Here is a 14,238-nt window from a genome sequence, read left to right on the forward strand (position 1 = left end):
TTGTCTTTTAAGGTCCACAGGCTTATGTATCAGATCGATCAAAGGCATCAGATTTAGCTGGACTGAGAATAGAACAAGCCGACTCGTCAGTTTTTGTGTACTCAAGTGCTAAGGCTGGGCTTGGTACGGAATATGCATATCTGAAATGAGGTGTATGTAGGCATTTCCAACCTTGGGACGCGTCAGCTTCCATCGGTTGAAACTTGCTTGTTTAGGTCGTCATGCCATATGCATGCTTCTAGAACGCTGGTCGTGATAAAGCAACTGATCCCGAGATAGTTATTCTGTGGGCCACTAACTAATGCGCGTGCCCCACCTCTGTCGATAAACCGACTGGATTCGGCAACTGACTACTCCGCATTCAGTCCCAGACAAGCGGCAGCGAAAGCGAGAGCGATAGCGAAAGCGACAACGACACTGCAGAGAATATTTCAAATGTGAGCCCTTCGAAGACTACTAGTATCAAGATATAATTGCATATTTATTTACCTGCGGAGTATGCAGACCGTCTTTGTTGATAAACTTTCACAAGGCCTAGTAAATATCACATGTGGTGGAGGCCCCAATCATCATGAATCTATCACATTCGGATTCTGGTGGGATTCTGGGCCCGACCCATTCGTGCAGTATCGTGCATGGATATCCTCAGAATCAGTGTTTCTCTCGGACGCTCCCTTGGTGTTTGGACATCATTTAACCTTTTAACAACGCCGTGTATGTTTATTCTGGCATTGAAGATTACACTAGCACCTGGAGAAACAATATTCGCTGGCCAAGCTTATTCCACACCGGAGATTAAAACGTGCCTTGTTTATCTCAAGTGGTGCCAATCCTTCATCGTATAACACTCGTATATGTAGTGCCCGGGCGTTTGGCGACATTCTGGGCTTGGTCCCGAAATCGCAATGCATATTAATTATCATTAAAACTCGTGTGCGTTCTTGTATTTATAAATGCCTTGTAGGGAGCAATAGTAGTGAAATATTGGGGGCATAGTGTCAGCGGCTACATATTGTGCCGCTGCTCAATGGAAAACGGTGAGAGAAGTGTGTGTGTGTGTTGACCATCAACTCTATCGGGGGGATGGAGAGAGGAAGAAGGAAAAAAAAGGAGGAAGCAAGCACTGCATATCTAGAGGGGATCACCTGACCCATCTCTGAAACATAGCTTGAGTGTAGCACTTTCTCACTAGGGCCTACCTGTATACTGTTTCTACCTCGTCAAGTATCATATTCGTGCTCTGCCGGTGAGCCATCAAACGATCGAAAACCTTCTCTATCCGATCCATGGCCTCGACGGTGATCTGATGGTGAACCACAATTCTTGCACCCATCAATTTTACTCCCTCTTCTTTACCAACACGGATTGCTTCATCTGCCGTGATCCTGCTGGAAGAAAGGTCCAATACTACCATATTTGTCTCAACAGGCCGGCTGACTGTACCACCGCGATCGAGCCACATTTTCTCGATTATCTTAGCTTTCTTGTGGGTTTCTCGAAGTCGACCACCTTCCCCGTTAGGCCCTTTGCCAAAGTTGTCCTCAACTGCCACCCGCGCGGCAGCCGATATGATTCCAGCTTGTCGGATACCTCCTCCAATGCTCTTTCGCACCCATCTGCAGTGCTCTAGAGTGGCCTTCGGACCCACGATAATACTTCCAATGGGCGCACCTAGCCCTTTTGAGAAGCACATCTGCGCAGTGTCAAAGCACTCCAAATAGTCGGTCAATGGACCGGCACCTGCGGCCACGGCCTCCCAGATTCTCGCGCCGTCCAAGTGCATTTTGATACTGTTGGAGTGAGCAAACAGGGATATCTTTCGGACCTCGTCAAGGGGAGTGATGACTCCGGCTAGGGTAATTTCTAGTGAAATGACCCTGGTTGGAGCGACATGAATGTTGTTGCTAATGACGGCCGTTCGTTTGATGTCCTCTAAGGTCAGGTACTGACCGTTGGCCGGGACGCAGGATTGCATGTGTGCCTGAGAAAGAGATGAACAACCTCCGGCCTCAGAGTTCAGGATGTGAGAGCGTTCGTGACAGAGAATGGCGTGCGGCGGCTGTGTCAAGAGTGAGCGGAGGGCGATCTGATTTCCCATTGTTCCCGACATGACCAGGAGGCTGGCCTCTTTGCCAGTCAAGTCTGCCATGAACTTCTCGAATTGGGTTGTTGTTTGATCCTCATGATAGACGTCGTCCATGAGCGAGCATTGCGCGATGGTTTGCAGCATGGACAGCGACGGTGTCGTTATGGTGTCGGTGCGGAAGTCGTAAGCCGCGGGTCCAGGACCACACCAAGAGCTTGACACATCTATTTGTTGAATTGGCTGGCTAGTGCCAGGCTTGGGAGCGGAAACTTCTGTGCTGGCCATGGCGACAAAGCAAGAGGGGATTTGCAATTGGTGGTCCTGTTCTCTTGGTTGAGGTGAATCGGAGAGAATGCCGAACGATGACAGGAATCGAATCCAACAGAACTTATACTTTGGTCTTGAATATCTTGATCCGCGGACTCGGACCTCGAATGCTAACTAAGCGTCCCGAGTTCCGTGTCCCGACGAATCAAAGCCACTGCATATTTCGGGATTCCTCCGTTCTCTTATCAGATGTCCAGAATGGGCTAATCATAATCCTGGTCGGAGTGGAACCCGCGGGCCGCAAGTTGCAACAATGAAAAGTTGGAGCTATCATCGATTATTATCGAATTTGCAAAGAGCAACAACATGGACAAAAACATCACTTTCAAAGTTTTGTTTTCCCGCAGCTTTCACTGTTCAGGGTTGTCATGCTCCAACTCCATGCAGTAGACATGTCTAAATGACCACCTGAGCAGTTGTTTCAGGGTGGATGGCCAACCCATCCTTCATTTTTAGGCCGTTCATCACTAACTGCCAGTTTTAGTTAAGCGGCGGTTCCTTTCTAATGAGAGGGATATCATTTGTTGAAATCAAGAGATTTTCTTGAGTCACCAATCTACCTCGAGGCGGTATTTAAAGTAGCGGTGGTCATTAATGAATCTTCTTCACCCCTGCATACTACATAGCATGGCGCAGATCATTTCCGAAGTTGGTAAATGCCGCTATCCCTTTGCGTAGCAATGAGACAAATATGAAAAACACGGTGGTATTTCAAACCTATAATAAAGGCAAGTATAGAACGTGAGGGGAAAGAGTGGAAGAGAGCGGGTGTTGCTTTCTCTATCGTGATATTTGTGATTAGAGTTGAAACATCAAGGGTTCAATGTTGGGATATCGGCAATCATTTACCTAGAATAATCCATTTGATTCGGCAAGGGGCAAGCTCGGCAGATAAGCATTTAAGAATCAAGCTTCCTTTATCTCCCGGTGGAAATCAAAGAGTGGGGGTGGGGAATGCCTAGTGCCTCGATTTCCCCAGGTCGATTACTTATACCCCGTGGCAAATCTCCCCAACCAACATCGGAAGAAATTTGGGCTCAGTGACACTGAGCATGCGGGTCGATTAGCGGAACATGTTGCCATCCTCATTTGATCCTATCGATCAATATCCGAAAAATATGATGGACGTGGAGAAATCTCCCGCTCAGCACGATGAGCCCGCTATGGTCGAAGCCGGTATGATGGATGAGATCTCCAAGTCCCAGAACTCCTTACAAAGATGGGCAGCTCGTTTGGAACAGAAGTTCGGCGTGGAAGCACGAGGCATCGATCGTGTCCCGGAAGAACTGCGTGGCACTAAGACTTCGTTGATGGACTACTGCCAAATGGGTTTAGTCTGGTTTTCAGCAAATTGCACCGTTTTATCCATCGCGATAGGTCTGTTAGGGCCAACGGTCTTTGGAGTCGGCCTGAACGATGGTTTAGTACTGTCAGCTTTTGCCACTATGCTGGCCGCTCTAGTCGTTGGTTACATCTCCACGTTTGGACCAGCCAGTGGAAATCGAACAATGGTAAACATGCCAAAGTTATTGATAACCCGACTTCCTGATCTTTCACTAAAACAAATAAACATAGGTCATCATTCGATACACAATGGGTTGGTGGCCCTCACGTATCTGTGTTTTCCTCAACCTTGTTATTATGCTTGGGTGGGGCTTGATCAACGTGCTTGTCGCTGGACAGATTTTGACCGCAATAAATGGAGGTGGCATGACGGTGATAGTCGGAGTGATTGTGGCTTCGATAATTTCACTGTTGGTTGTTGTCTTCGGCATCAAGGCCTTTCACGCGTTTGAACGTTACGCATGGGTGCCGCAGCTCATGGTGATGTTCATCTTGATTGGTCTAGTTGGTCCATCATTCGAGACAGATATGGTAACAACGGGCTCAAGTCAAGTGAAGAATGCAGACCGAATGAGCTTCTTCTTTCTGGTCATCTCTGGATCGCTGTCTTGGGCTCCCGCGGGTGCCGACTTCTACGTCTACTTCTCACCAAACGCCGTTCGGTGGAAGGTATGTCTATCGGCCACACTTGGCCTCGGACTCGCAACTGCATTCACCACCATGCTAGGCGTTGGCGTTGGGACTGCCATTCCAACAAATTCGCACTGGAAAGACGCATATGACGAGGATATCGGAACCCTCCTAGTCGAGCTATTCCGTCCACTTAATCATTTCGGCAATTTATGCAGCGTGATCCTAGCTATAGGTCTGATTGCAAATAATGTGGCCGGAACCTATTCGGCCGCTCTGAGTTTCCAGCTCCTGGGACGATGGTTTGCACAGGTCCCTCGCCTCATCTGGACTGTAATCGGCGTCATAATCTACACAGTGCTGGCCTGTGTCGGTCGTAACAGCTTCTATGCTGTATTCGAGGATTTCTTGGCATTGATGGGATACTGGGTCGCCATCTGGGTCACGATAACGCTTGAGGAAGAGTTCATATTCCGTCGAAAAAGCGGATACGACTGGACGGCATGGAATAATCCCAACCTATTACCAATTGGTCTCGCAGCTCTTGCTGCATTTCTTGTCGGATGGGTTGGGTCGATTATGGGGATGTACCAGACCTATTTCACTGGGCCTATCGGTAAGCTTGTTGGGTATGGAATTGATCTCGGCATTCCATTAGGTGTGAGCTGGAGCGGCTTGGTTTACCCGTTCTTGAGATGGTTGGAGCTGAAATATATTGGTCGTTAGCACCAGTCCTATAACATCATTTCTCATGGATTTCCTCGGATTCTGAACTGCCCTGTGCCGTGTTTTTTTTTTTTTTTTTTTTTTTCTCTTGGGGGACCTTAGGAGATATGAGAAATTCCTGAAAAGGGGAAACGAATCCCTGACAGTCCGTTATCTCAAGCTTTGTAAACGAATCACGCGTCAAAGTCAAAGTCAGTGGCGGGACTCTGGGGTCTTTTTTTTTTGCTGATCAGGACTCTCAGAGTGGGCAGCCATTGGTACCAGTTGAAGTGCAATCTGAGGGTACTAGGTGCACTAGTAACTAGTAGTGCTCAGGTGCGATCGGCACTGACACCTCAGGCAAAAGCTTAGTAAGCTCAACAATTCCCAAATCCTCACGTATTGCGCCTCCTGAGTGCGTAGCAGATCTAGCAGCCATAGACTTCCGAAAATACATTCCGACGTTGTACCTAGGTAATCATATTGTGATACAGGTATCTTTCAAATAATTGGATACATGATCATGGTAGGTGGAAATTTCACAGCTACACTGGCTATTCAAGGCGGGGTGCCAGGTGGGGTCACTCATCACAAGAACCACAAGAACCTTGGAATTGATCCATGGATGGGACGCCTAATTGTTGCTTACGGCGGGGCAAGTAGGCAGAAATTCATGATAAATGTGATCCCACAAATGACTTTGTGACTTTGAACAGATATTGTCTAGAACACAAAATGTCATGGACTCAAGCAGATGACCACTGGACCCGTCCTTTCAACTGCGATGACCGACTGCTACACGCCATCGGTGCCCTGGGGGCTCCATTTGGGCGCGATAATATGTTAATGATGATCAGCGCCCAATTGGAGTCTCTAACAGGGGTTGATGCCGAGGGCAGATTGCGGGAGGCCTGGAAGGCAATGCGATTCAATCACCCAGACATTGCTCTGCAAATCCACGCCACTGAGAACTTGAAGAGATACTACCCTGTTCGTGATGAGAAGGATCTTGAGGCATGGTGCAATGAATCATTCCGCATCGAGAAAACAGCGAGATCGAGCGACGAGTTCTTCAGTCGTCATCACCCTCTTCCAGGACGCTATGCCAGCCTTTATTGGTTTCCCACCAGCAACCAAGTCGCTCTCACTGCAGAGCATGTACGTTGGGACGGTCGCGGCTCAGTGTTGCTGCTCCATGAATTGTTGTCTGAGCTCGAAAACCCAACCCCGCTCCCGACGGTGTTCGACGGCACCGAAGCCCAAAATCTGGTACCTGCGCTGGACGTGGTGGTTGGCATGCCAGAAAAGTACGAGGAAAAATGGGTGCAACGTGCCGATGAGCTTCGTTTCAAACTTCTCGATGGGCAACCGTCTATCGGTCTTCAGCCTCCGGGCAACCAAAGCGCACTACCCGGAGATACCATAAGGACGGAATTGGTTGTCCCAGCAAAGGAAGCCATTGCGCTACGTGCAGCAGCTCGGGCTCAAGGCATTAGTATGACGGCGGCACTCCATACTTCAGCCGTCATCGAGACAGCGCGCGCGAACCCGGACTCTCCCGCTAAACGATTTGTTTCCTTGGCCCCATACGACGTACGCAAGTATTGTCCTGAGCCTTTCAATGGCCCTCGACACGCAGCATCAGTCCGCGTGACGGCTCTCCCATTGAATGTCGACGCCCGGGCTTCCTGGCCTGATCTTGCACCGGTCATATTCAAAATCTACCGCGAGACGTGGGATATGGACAAGAGTGATATGATGTTTGTTCGCGTGCCCTATATCGAGAAGGGTAGAGCCTTGTTCGAGCCAATGCCACCAGGAACACCACGTCCACCACCTGCCACCGAGCCGAACGTTAACAGCCTAGGTGTCCTTGATGACTACGTCAGGCATCAATATTCCGATTTCGTCGTTAAGAACATTTTCTTCACGTTTTACATGCTCTCGCAGCAATTGTATATTCACTGTTGGTCTTGGAGGGGAGACTTGCATATTAGCGCCAGCTACAACGAGTCATACTACACACCAGAATACGTGGCAAAGTACTTGAAGGCACTGAAAGACAACATGGTCGAGAATTTGATCGATAACACCACTTGATATAGTGGGCGGCGTCGGATTAGCCATAAGCATACATAGAAGTAGATTAATACCCCACTCCTCACCTGGCTTATTAGTACAATAAACAACAATCTGGAAATTCCGAGGTTATTTCAAGAGTGGAAAAGCCCATCCGCAGACCGATAAGCTAATCATGTTCCTTCATCACGCTATCAGACATTTTAGGCACTTTGGCCGACGTCACTCCGAAGTTATGCCTTTTAGTGCATCTCTAGCATGCTTGGCATAAGAACTTGCAATATACTTAGCTGGCCATTGGGCTTATGAAACCATATACTCCACATTGGATTCGGAGAAGGCATCTTCTTGCGATAGAAAGTCCAATCGGACACACGCAGGTTTGGATTACAGTGCTTATCAAGCACAGACCAAGTTATACAATGCTTTAAATAAATAGAAAATGCCCCGTTCAAGATAATCCTCCATCCGCCCCACTTCTACGGTTGGGGTAAGCAATGGAGTCTGGACAGACCAAGATATTCGTTTATCTAGAGGCAAATGGCGTTTGATAACGACCCATCCGACTTTTTTTAGGCCCAGAATAGCAATGGAACTAAATCAGAAGAGTTGAATCAACGAAATTTAGTCCAGTAAAAGGCCAAGTAGAAGGCAACACAAAGTATTTCTCAAATGGTTCTCATTTCAAGATTATATCTCGGTGCCGCAAGCCGCTGCCCGCATCAATGTATACTATGTACTACGTAGTCTGGTGGTATGCACTAGTTCTGTGTTTCCTATGTATCAGGCCATCCTAGCTTGCATTATCAGCCCTGGAGGGCTCCGTACTAGGTTCGGTCCGAGATACTAATTAGTATTAGACTCAGCGATTCTAGACTTTTTAAACATTCCGATATAATTGCTTTATTCCGAGATGTCCATTTTTTCAAGCCGGTGGGTCTATCGTGATAAAGTGTAAATATTGCAATCAAGCTCAGCTGACGTGGTCGACTACAAAACACCGCCCGTACCTTCCACTATATCTTGTCTTGAGAAAAGTTCCAACTCTTCTGTTTTTTGGCCACAAACCACCATGTCGACTGATAAGTCAGATGTGGCGACAGCCAAAGATCCTGTTAAACAGGCAGACGTATCAGAAGCGCTGGGCACAGACTTAGAATTAGAAGACACCAACCAAGACCGCGAAAGTTGGAGATATCGATCGGACAGAGCGGAGCTCACTGAGCTGACGCCGGTCGAAGCCTTCAAGTGGAACGTTGAGGGGGACCAGTCTCCTTGTACGTTTGCCCCTAAAGTATTGGATCGAATACCCTTGTAATCTTGATGTTAACAAATTCCAGTCCCCGAAGTCGCCGCTTGTGTATCGAATAAAGATGACCCTACCATTCCTTGCAACAGTAAGATATCCCCAACGGATGCTAATAACAGTAGGAGTTTTTGGAAATATGCATCGACTAAACGATGATCATCTACAGCCGTGCGGGCCTGGATCTTAATGACAATTTTTGTCATTCTTTTTTCCGGGGTGAACCAGTTCTTCGGCTTGCGATACGTAAGTTCCGATTACCCTTGGACTGAAACATTATATTATCGTGCGTTTACTAATTCCCATCAGCCTTCCTTGACCATCGGTTATGTTGTTGCACAAATATTGGTGTTTCCTATTGGCCGAGCATGGGAGAAACTTCCTAGGTGGAGGGTCCCGTTGGGAAAACTTACTTTTGACATCAACCCCGGCAAATTCACTATCAAGGAGCACGCGTTCATTGTCATTGTGAGTAGTGTACTATCAGCATGCAAAGACACCAACTAACAATCAAGCGTAGTGTGTTAATATTAGCGCTACCACAGCCTATGCTCAAGGTTCCTTGGTCGCTATCGTCAGTCCAGTATACTGGAATCGAGACTTCGGAGCCGGATTCTCTTTCCTGTATCTTTTGACGACACAGATGATAGGGTAAGATATTTTATTGGAATTTTCCCACACATCCACTGACATCCGCTGATATCCCTTTAGTTTTGGACTGACAGGTCTCTCTCGCCGATGGATTGTTTACCCGGCCGCCTTGGTTTGGCCTACCTCGCTTTCCTCAACTGTCCTTTTCCGCGCGCTGCATGAGCCTGAAAGCACCAAAGCAGTAAATGGCTGGACTATTAGCCGGTATCGATTCTTCGCCTATGTAACAGCCTTCGGGTTTGTTATTTATTGGTTCCCAGACTATATATGGACCAGTGTCAGCACATTTGCTTTTATCACGTGGATTTTCCCCCACAACCAGAAAGTGAACACATTGTTCGGGGTTAGTTTCTCTTTCCATCATTCACAATTAGATTCAATGTTTGCTAATTAGCTTGCCAGATGAATTCCGGTTTGGGTATCCTTCCAATCAGTCTCGACTGGACGCAGATCAACTATGCTGGATACCCACTCATGACACCATTTTACATCACCTGCAACGCTTTTGCAGTTGTTGTGTTTTTCTACTTCTTCTTGTCTCCCATCTTATACTATACTAATGTGTGGAACAGCGCTTAGTAAGTTACGAACCTGATTCAAAATAGAAAATCCATATGCTGACCAGCCAGTCTTCCTCTCCTGTCATCGAGCACATTCGACAACACGGGCAGCTCTTACAACGTCTCGCGCGTGGTGGACTCCAGCCTGAATTTCCTCGAGAGCGGCTACAAGGAATACTCTCCAATGTATATCTCCATGGCGTACTCCCTGACCTACGGTCTCTCATTTGCCGCAGTGACCGCCGTTGTGGTACACACCTACCTCTACAACGGTACTGAAATCTGGGCCCGATTCAAAGATTCACGACATGGTGGTGAGGATGTGCATCGACGACTGATGCGCGCCTACAAGGAGGTTCCAGACTGGTGGTATGGTCTTCTTACCGTGATCGTTCTCGGTCTTGGCATCTTGACCATTAAAAAGTGGGACACTGAACTGCCAGTCTGGGGCTTCATTGTGGTATGCTTTGGTATGGCGGTTCTTCTCATTGTACCTGAAGGAATTCTCCAAGGGACTACTAACCAACGCGTTTTCCTCAACATTATTACGGAGTTGATTGCTGGGTATGCCTGGCCAGGAAAGGCAATCGCCAACATGATGGTCAAATGCTACGGCTATAACTCGGTCAAACATGGCATGGATTTTGCGCAGGACCTGAAGCTTGGACAATACATGGTACGCCACTTTAGTCTGATATCTGGTCGACCTGTACTTACATTTCCAGAAAATCCCGCCCCGCGTTTTATTCTTTGGCCAGATTTATGCTAGTATTCTGGCAACTGCGACTCAGACTGGAGGTACGTTTTAAACCTTGAAACTCAAAGATTGAAGCTGATTTTATGGTTTTAGTTCTGCGATGGATGCTCGGACATATCGACGACCTGTGCAAATCAACCAATAAACAGAAGTTCACATGCAATGGAGCTAAAGTCATGTACAATGCTTCATTGATTTGGGGTACAATTGGACCGCAGCGAATGTTCCAGTCTGGTCAAGTCTACAATGGCCTGGTCTACTTCTTTTTAATTGGAGTGAGTTCACCAAGCCAAATTATTATGCGTCTCCTTACTGACTGACCACATTCAGCCCGTTGTTACCGTATTTGTTTACTTCCTTTACCGTCGCTACCCCAACAGTTGGATCCGCTACATCAATGTTCCAATTTTCTTCAACGCGGCTGGAAATATTCCTCCTGCAAACACCAGTAAGTCTTTGACGATCACAGAGAAATTTTCCTCAAAGCTGATGATTTAAATTAGCACAATACTCTCTATGGTTCATTGTTGGTTTCTTTTTCAACTACCTCATTCGAAAGCGTGCTTTCGACTGGTGGAAGCGTTACAACTGCAAGTCCAACCCAACACTAACCTCAATCTTCGAATAAAGTTCTAACACATGGGCCTTATAGACTTGCTCCAAGCTGCGATGGATACTGGCACAGCTATCGCGACCATCATCATATTTTTCGCGCTCGGCTACCACGCTGTCACTTTTAGTTGGTGGGGAAATAACGTGGGATCCAACACGGACGATGCAAACTCTGTCCCTTGGTTGACTGTTCCAACTGGCGGCTACTTTGGTAAAGGACCCGGCCAATTTTAATTGGGTATATTGTTTACATCCACATATATGAAGAGTTTTTTTTAAAAAAAAAGATAGGGAGACTAAGACAAATGCATTGCTAATTACAACGGCTTACTGATAATACATAGCCTTGTAAATTAGTTACCATACACTCTTGCCGTAGCGGGAGTAGCACCAGGGAAGAATGTGTTGGGAACCGTGGGAATTGGAATAGAAGTGGACAGCCCGAATCCTGCGGTGAGCTGGTTAGGCATTGTTGTTGCCGAGTAGCCAGCTGGTGCAGATGTCACGGTTGAAGTGACCGTGCCATATGAGGTGTGGGCAGACCCAGCCTTCAAGCAGTATCCTGATCCCCAAGCATCGGCACACTTGTAGTACTCCGTGCTTCCAGATTCGGTCCACATGTCGAAATCCTCGATTATGATGTTGGTGCAAGGCTGGGTGGACGGGCAAATGGCGTACAGTGGGCCTCGTGTGGCACCATCCTCGCACGTTCCTGTCCAGTTGCTGACAGTGATTGAGTTGTAAAGAACACCATCACCTGCAGCCAGGGTCTCTTCTGTCCAGTAAGCATCGATGTAGAAGGAATAAGCATTCTCGTGTCCGATAAAGTTTTGAAGGGTGACGTCCGTCACTATTGATACCATGAAATTAGTCAAGGGGTTCAGATACGTTTGGTCAATGGGATCAATTTTAGGGGATTGAATTACCTGTGCCGTTGCCTCCGTTACTCCTGTTGAGAAATTAGCTTGGTTCTTTGTACTGTAAGGTTATCTTCAAAGGAGAGCATGACATACTTGAACATGAACATCTGGTTGGAATTGACAGTATAGATGTTTTGGTACACGACTTTGCTGATATCTATCCCGTACCTTGTCAGTATTTTCTACCTTGAATTGTGGGTGGGGGTTTCGGCTTCCCAACGTACCTGTGTCAACACCCAAAGAGCCCATGGCGCAGCCACCAGACCAGTTGCAGTAGATATCTTCGACAAGAATGTGATTCGCCGGACTCTTGACGGTAACACACTCGTCCTTGTTTGTGACCTCAACGTCGTGAATCCAAATGTCGAATCCCCATACATCGATACCATCAAGGCCTCCCTCGTTTCCACCTCGGATGATCATGTTGTAAACCTCACCCTGGTTGCAAGTGTCAAGGGTCAGGTGGAATGCTGGAGAGTCAACCAGGGCAATATCGTGAATGGCAAAGTTCGTCACTTTGAAATTGTTAGCATTAGATGGCAAGACAAGACGGAAGGGAAATAAATAGCTTACCCTCATAAAGGCGCAGAAGACGAGGGCCATACTCCCCTTCCGCATGGAAGACATAGCCGTATCCTTGAATAGCACCCTCACCACGCGAAGAGTAGATCTCAAAGTCAGTGCTATGTTCAATGTAGATCATGTTACCACCGGCAGTACCCGTGCGAACAATGATACCCTCCAAGTTGATGGCCCACGCAGTTCCACCACTCAAGGTGACCCAAGTGGCCAAGGCAAATGTTCCCAAAGGAATATTCACCACACCACCATCGATACAGGCCTCAAAGGCAGCCAGAATAGCCGCACCAGAATCGGTCTCTCCGTCCGCAACAGCACCATAGTCCGTGATGTCGCAAACCTTCACAGCCCATTTCTCAGCGGTGGTAGTCAACGGACCAAGTGGGTAGTCGGTTGTATCAGCCAGCTGAGCCAACGCGACAGAAACCCAGCCGAGACCAAGAAGGAGCAGACCCTTGATTTGCATGATGCCGGTAGTTGTCAGCTGCAAGAACCGTGCTGCAGAAAACAGCGTCCCCAGCCTGGCTATTTAACAACAACAACGAACCTGCCTGCCCTCCCCCTCTCTCCTCCCCTGAACTCCTTTCGGCATATTTGCGTCTCACACTGATGGCCCCGGAAGAACTCCGGGCTATCACATCTGGACCTTGAAATTATTCAGCAGGATTAATGTCAGTGCGTGCACCTGGGGGGCTAATTTCCCTATAATCAAAATCATCACCGGGTGGTCTCGGTGGGTCTTCAGCCGAAGAAGGTAAACCCACCTGGATTTTATTTATGGGAAATTCCCCGGAGCTGTTTCACGTGGCGCCATCAATATCAGATCTTTGCCATAACTGACACGGAAAGGCTCGGGCCCTTCGTCTGAGCACCTGCCAAGAGTCAGAATCTGGGGCACTGGTAAATGCACCAATCGCGTTTATACGCGGTCAGACTCTGAAGAATGTTCAGTCCACGCGTTCGATGGATTGTCTCCCGAGATTTTCGTCAGGTTTTTGTTAGAACGTTTGTTTATTTGATATGTAGCTAAATCAGGGGACCAGGGTCGCGAACACCCTGCGGATACTATTTCTTGGCCAATCAGGGTGCAGCACGCCGGTGTTTCAACAACAGCCCTGTTTTTCAGTTGACCCACCTGGTGGCTTTTTGAAAGTGCCCTTAAACTTCTTCAACTTGTGTTCCGGTGAATCGCATCATCAGCCGCATGCAATCACGAGCGATGTTGGAATAAGTATTATTCGTTTTCCTGATGTGTGGGCCGAATGTCTACGCTGGAAGCTTATACGTGATAAGCTTGGATTGAGTTCCAAGGGTTTAGAGATCTACTGACAATCTTACCTCCCTAGGGTAATGCTTTCATAGATCTTTCAAAGTTTGTCGGGCGGCCTTGGCTTTTCATGTACTACTAAGGTTGAAGGGGGGAAAGTTAACAAGAGGAGGAAACAAGTCTCCCATATGGCGACCCACTATGCTACATGTGGCTTATCTGCGACTAGTGTCTAGTACAAGCCCAAGTGGAAGTGGCTGATAGAATCGCCCAAGGCAATCGCGACTAATAAAACAAATTTTCTGGTGAGAAATACCCATTCCAAGGTTATCAAATCTTGGAATTTGATCGCGCTGCAAGTGTTGCCAAGACCCTTTCGGCTCGGTCTCACTTTGCTACACGGGATATCTTCGGT

General features: G+C 47.6%; 5 protein-coding genes across 5 annotated transcripts; 3 read left to right on the forward strand and 2 right to left on the reverse strand.

Moving 5' to 3' along the window:
• Nucleotides 1–1,195: 1,195 nt before the first annotated feature.
• Nucleotides 1,196–2,371, reverse strand: N7466_002751 (L-allo-threonine aldolase; the record flags this gene model as incomplete). Its single annotated transcript, XM_057162149.1, has 1 exon — nucleotides 1,196–2,371. One exon carries the CDS (start codon nucleotides 2,369–2,371, stop codon nucleotides 1,196–1,198), a length of 1,176 nt encoding a protein of 391 aa, XP_057025434.1.
• A 1,160-nt stretch (nucleotides 2,372–3,531) lies between these two features.
• On the forward strand, nucleotides 3,532–5,113 carry N7466_002752 (purine-cytosine permease family protein; the record flags this gene model as incomplete). Its single annotated transcript, XM_057162150.1, has 2 exons — nucleotides 3,532–3,924; nucleotides 3,989–5,113. The coding sequence occupies 2 exons, from the start codon at nucleotides 3,532–3,534 to the stop codon at nucleotides 5,111–5,113; spliced, it is 1,518 nt and encodes a 505-aa protein (XP_057025435.1).
• Nucleotides 5,114–5,827: 714 nt separating this feature from the next.
• Nucleotides 5,828–7,192, forward strand: N7466_002753 (uncharacterized protein; the record flags this gene model as incomplete). The annotated part of the gene is made up of 1 exon (XM_057162151.1): nucleotides 5,828–7,192. One exon carries the CDS (start codon nucleotides 5,828–5,830, stop codon nucleotides 7,190–7,192), a length of 1,365 nt encoding a protein of 454 aa, XP_057025436.1.
• Nucleotides 7,193–8,243: 1,051 nt separating this feature from the next.
• On the forward strand, nucleotides 8,244–11,291 carry N7466_002754 (Tetrapeptide transporter OPT1/isp4; the record flags this gene model as incomplete). The annotated part of the gene is made up of 13 exons (XM_057162152.1): nucleotides 8,244–8,448; nucleotides 8,512–8,568; nucleotides 8,647–8,723; nucleotides 8,787–8,945; nucleotides 8,998–9,128; nucleotides 9,189–9,471; nucleotides 9,531–9,706; nucleotides 9,758–10,364; nucleotides 10,414–10,486; nucleotides 10,539–10,720; nucleotides 10,776–10,893; nucleotides 10,949–11,035; nucleotides 11,098–11,291. 13 exons carry the CDS (start codon nucleotides 8,244–8,246, stop codon nucleotides 11,289–11,291), a joined length of 2,349 nt encoding a protein of 782 aa, XP_057025437.1.
• A 119-nt stretch (nucleotides 11,292–11,410) lies between these two features.
• Nucleotides 11,411–13,022, reverse strand: N7466_002755 (uncharacterized protein; the record flags this gene model as incomplete). The annotated part of the gene is made up of 5 exons (XM_057162153.1): nucleotides 11,411–11,907; nucleotides 11,984–12,006; nucleotides 12,071–12,134; nucleotides 12,202–12,492; nucleotides 12,551–13,022. The coding sequence occupies 5 exons, from the start codon at nucleotides 13,020–13,022 to the stop codon at nucleotides 11,411–11,413; spliced, it is 1,347 nt and encodes a 448-aa protein (XP_057025438.1).
• Between the last annotated feature and the right edge of the window lie 1,216 nt (nucleotides 13,023–14,238).

The sequence above is a fragment of the Penicillium verhagenii genome (genome assembly GCF_028828195.1).
Source record: "Penicillium verhagenii strain IBT 33310 chromosome Unknown utg000003l_segment0_segment0, whole genome shotgun sequence".
In the NCBI taxonomy this organism is placed as follows: domain Eukaryota; kingdom Fungi; phylum Ascomycota; class Eurotiomycetes; order Eurotiales; family Aspergillaceae; genus Penicillium; species Penicillium verhagenii.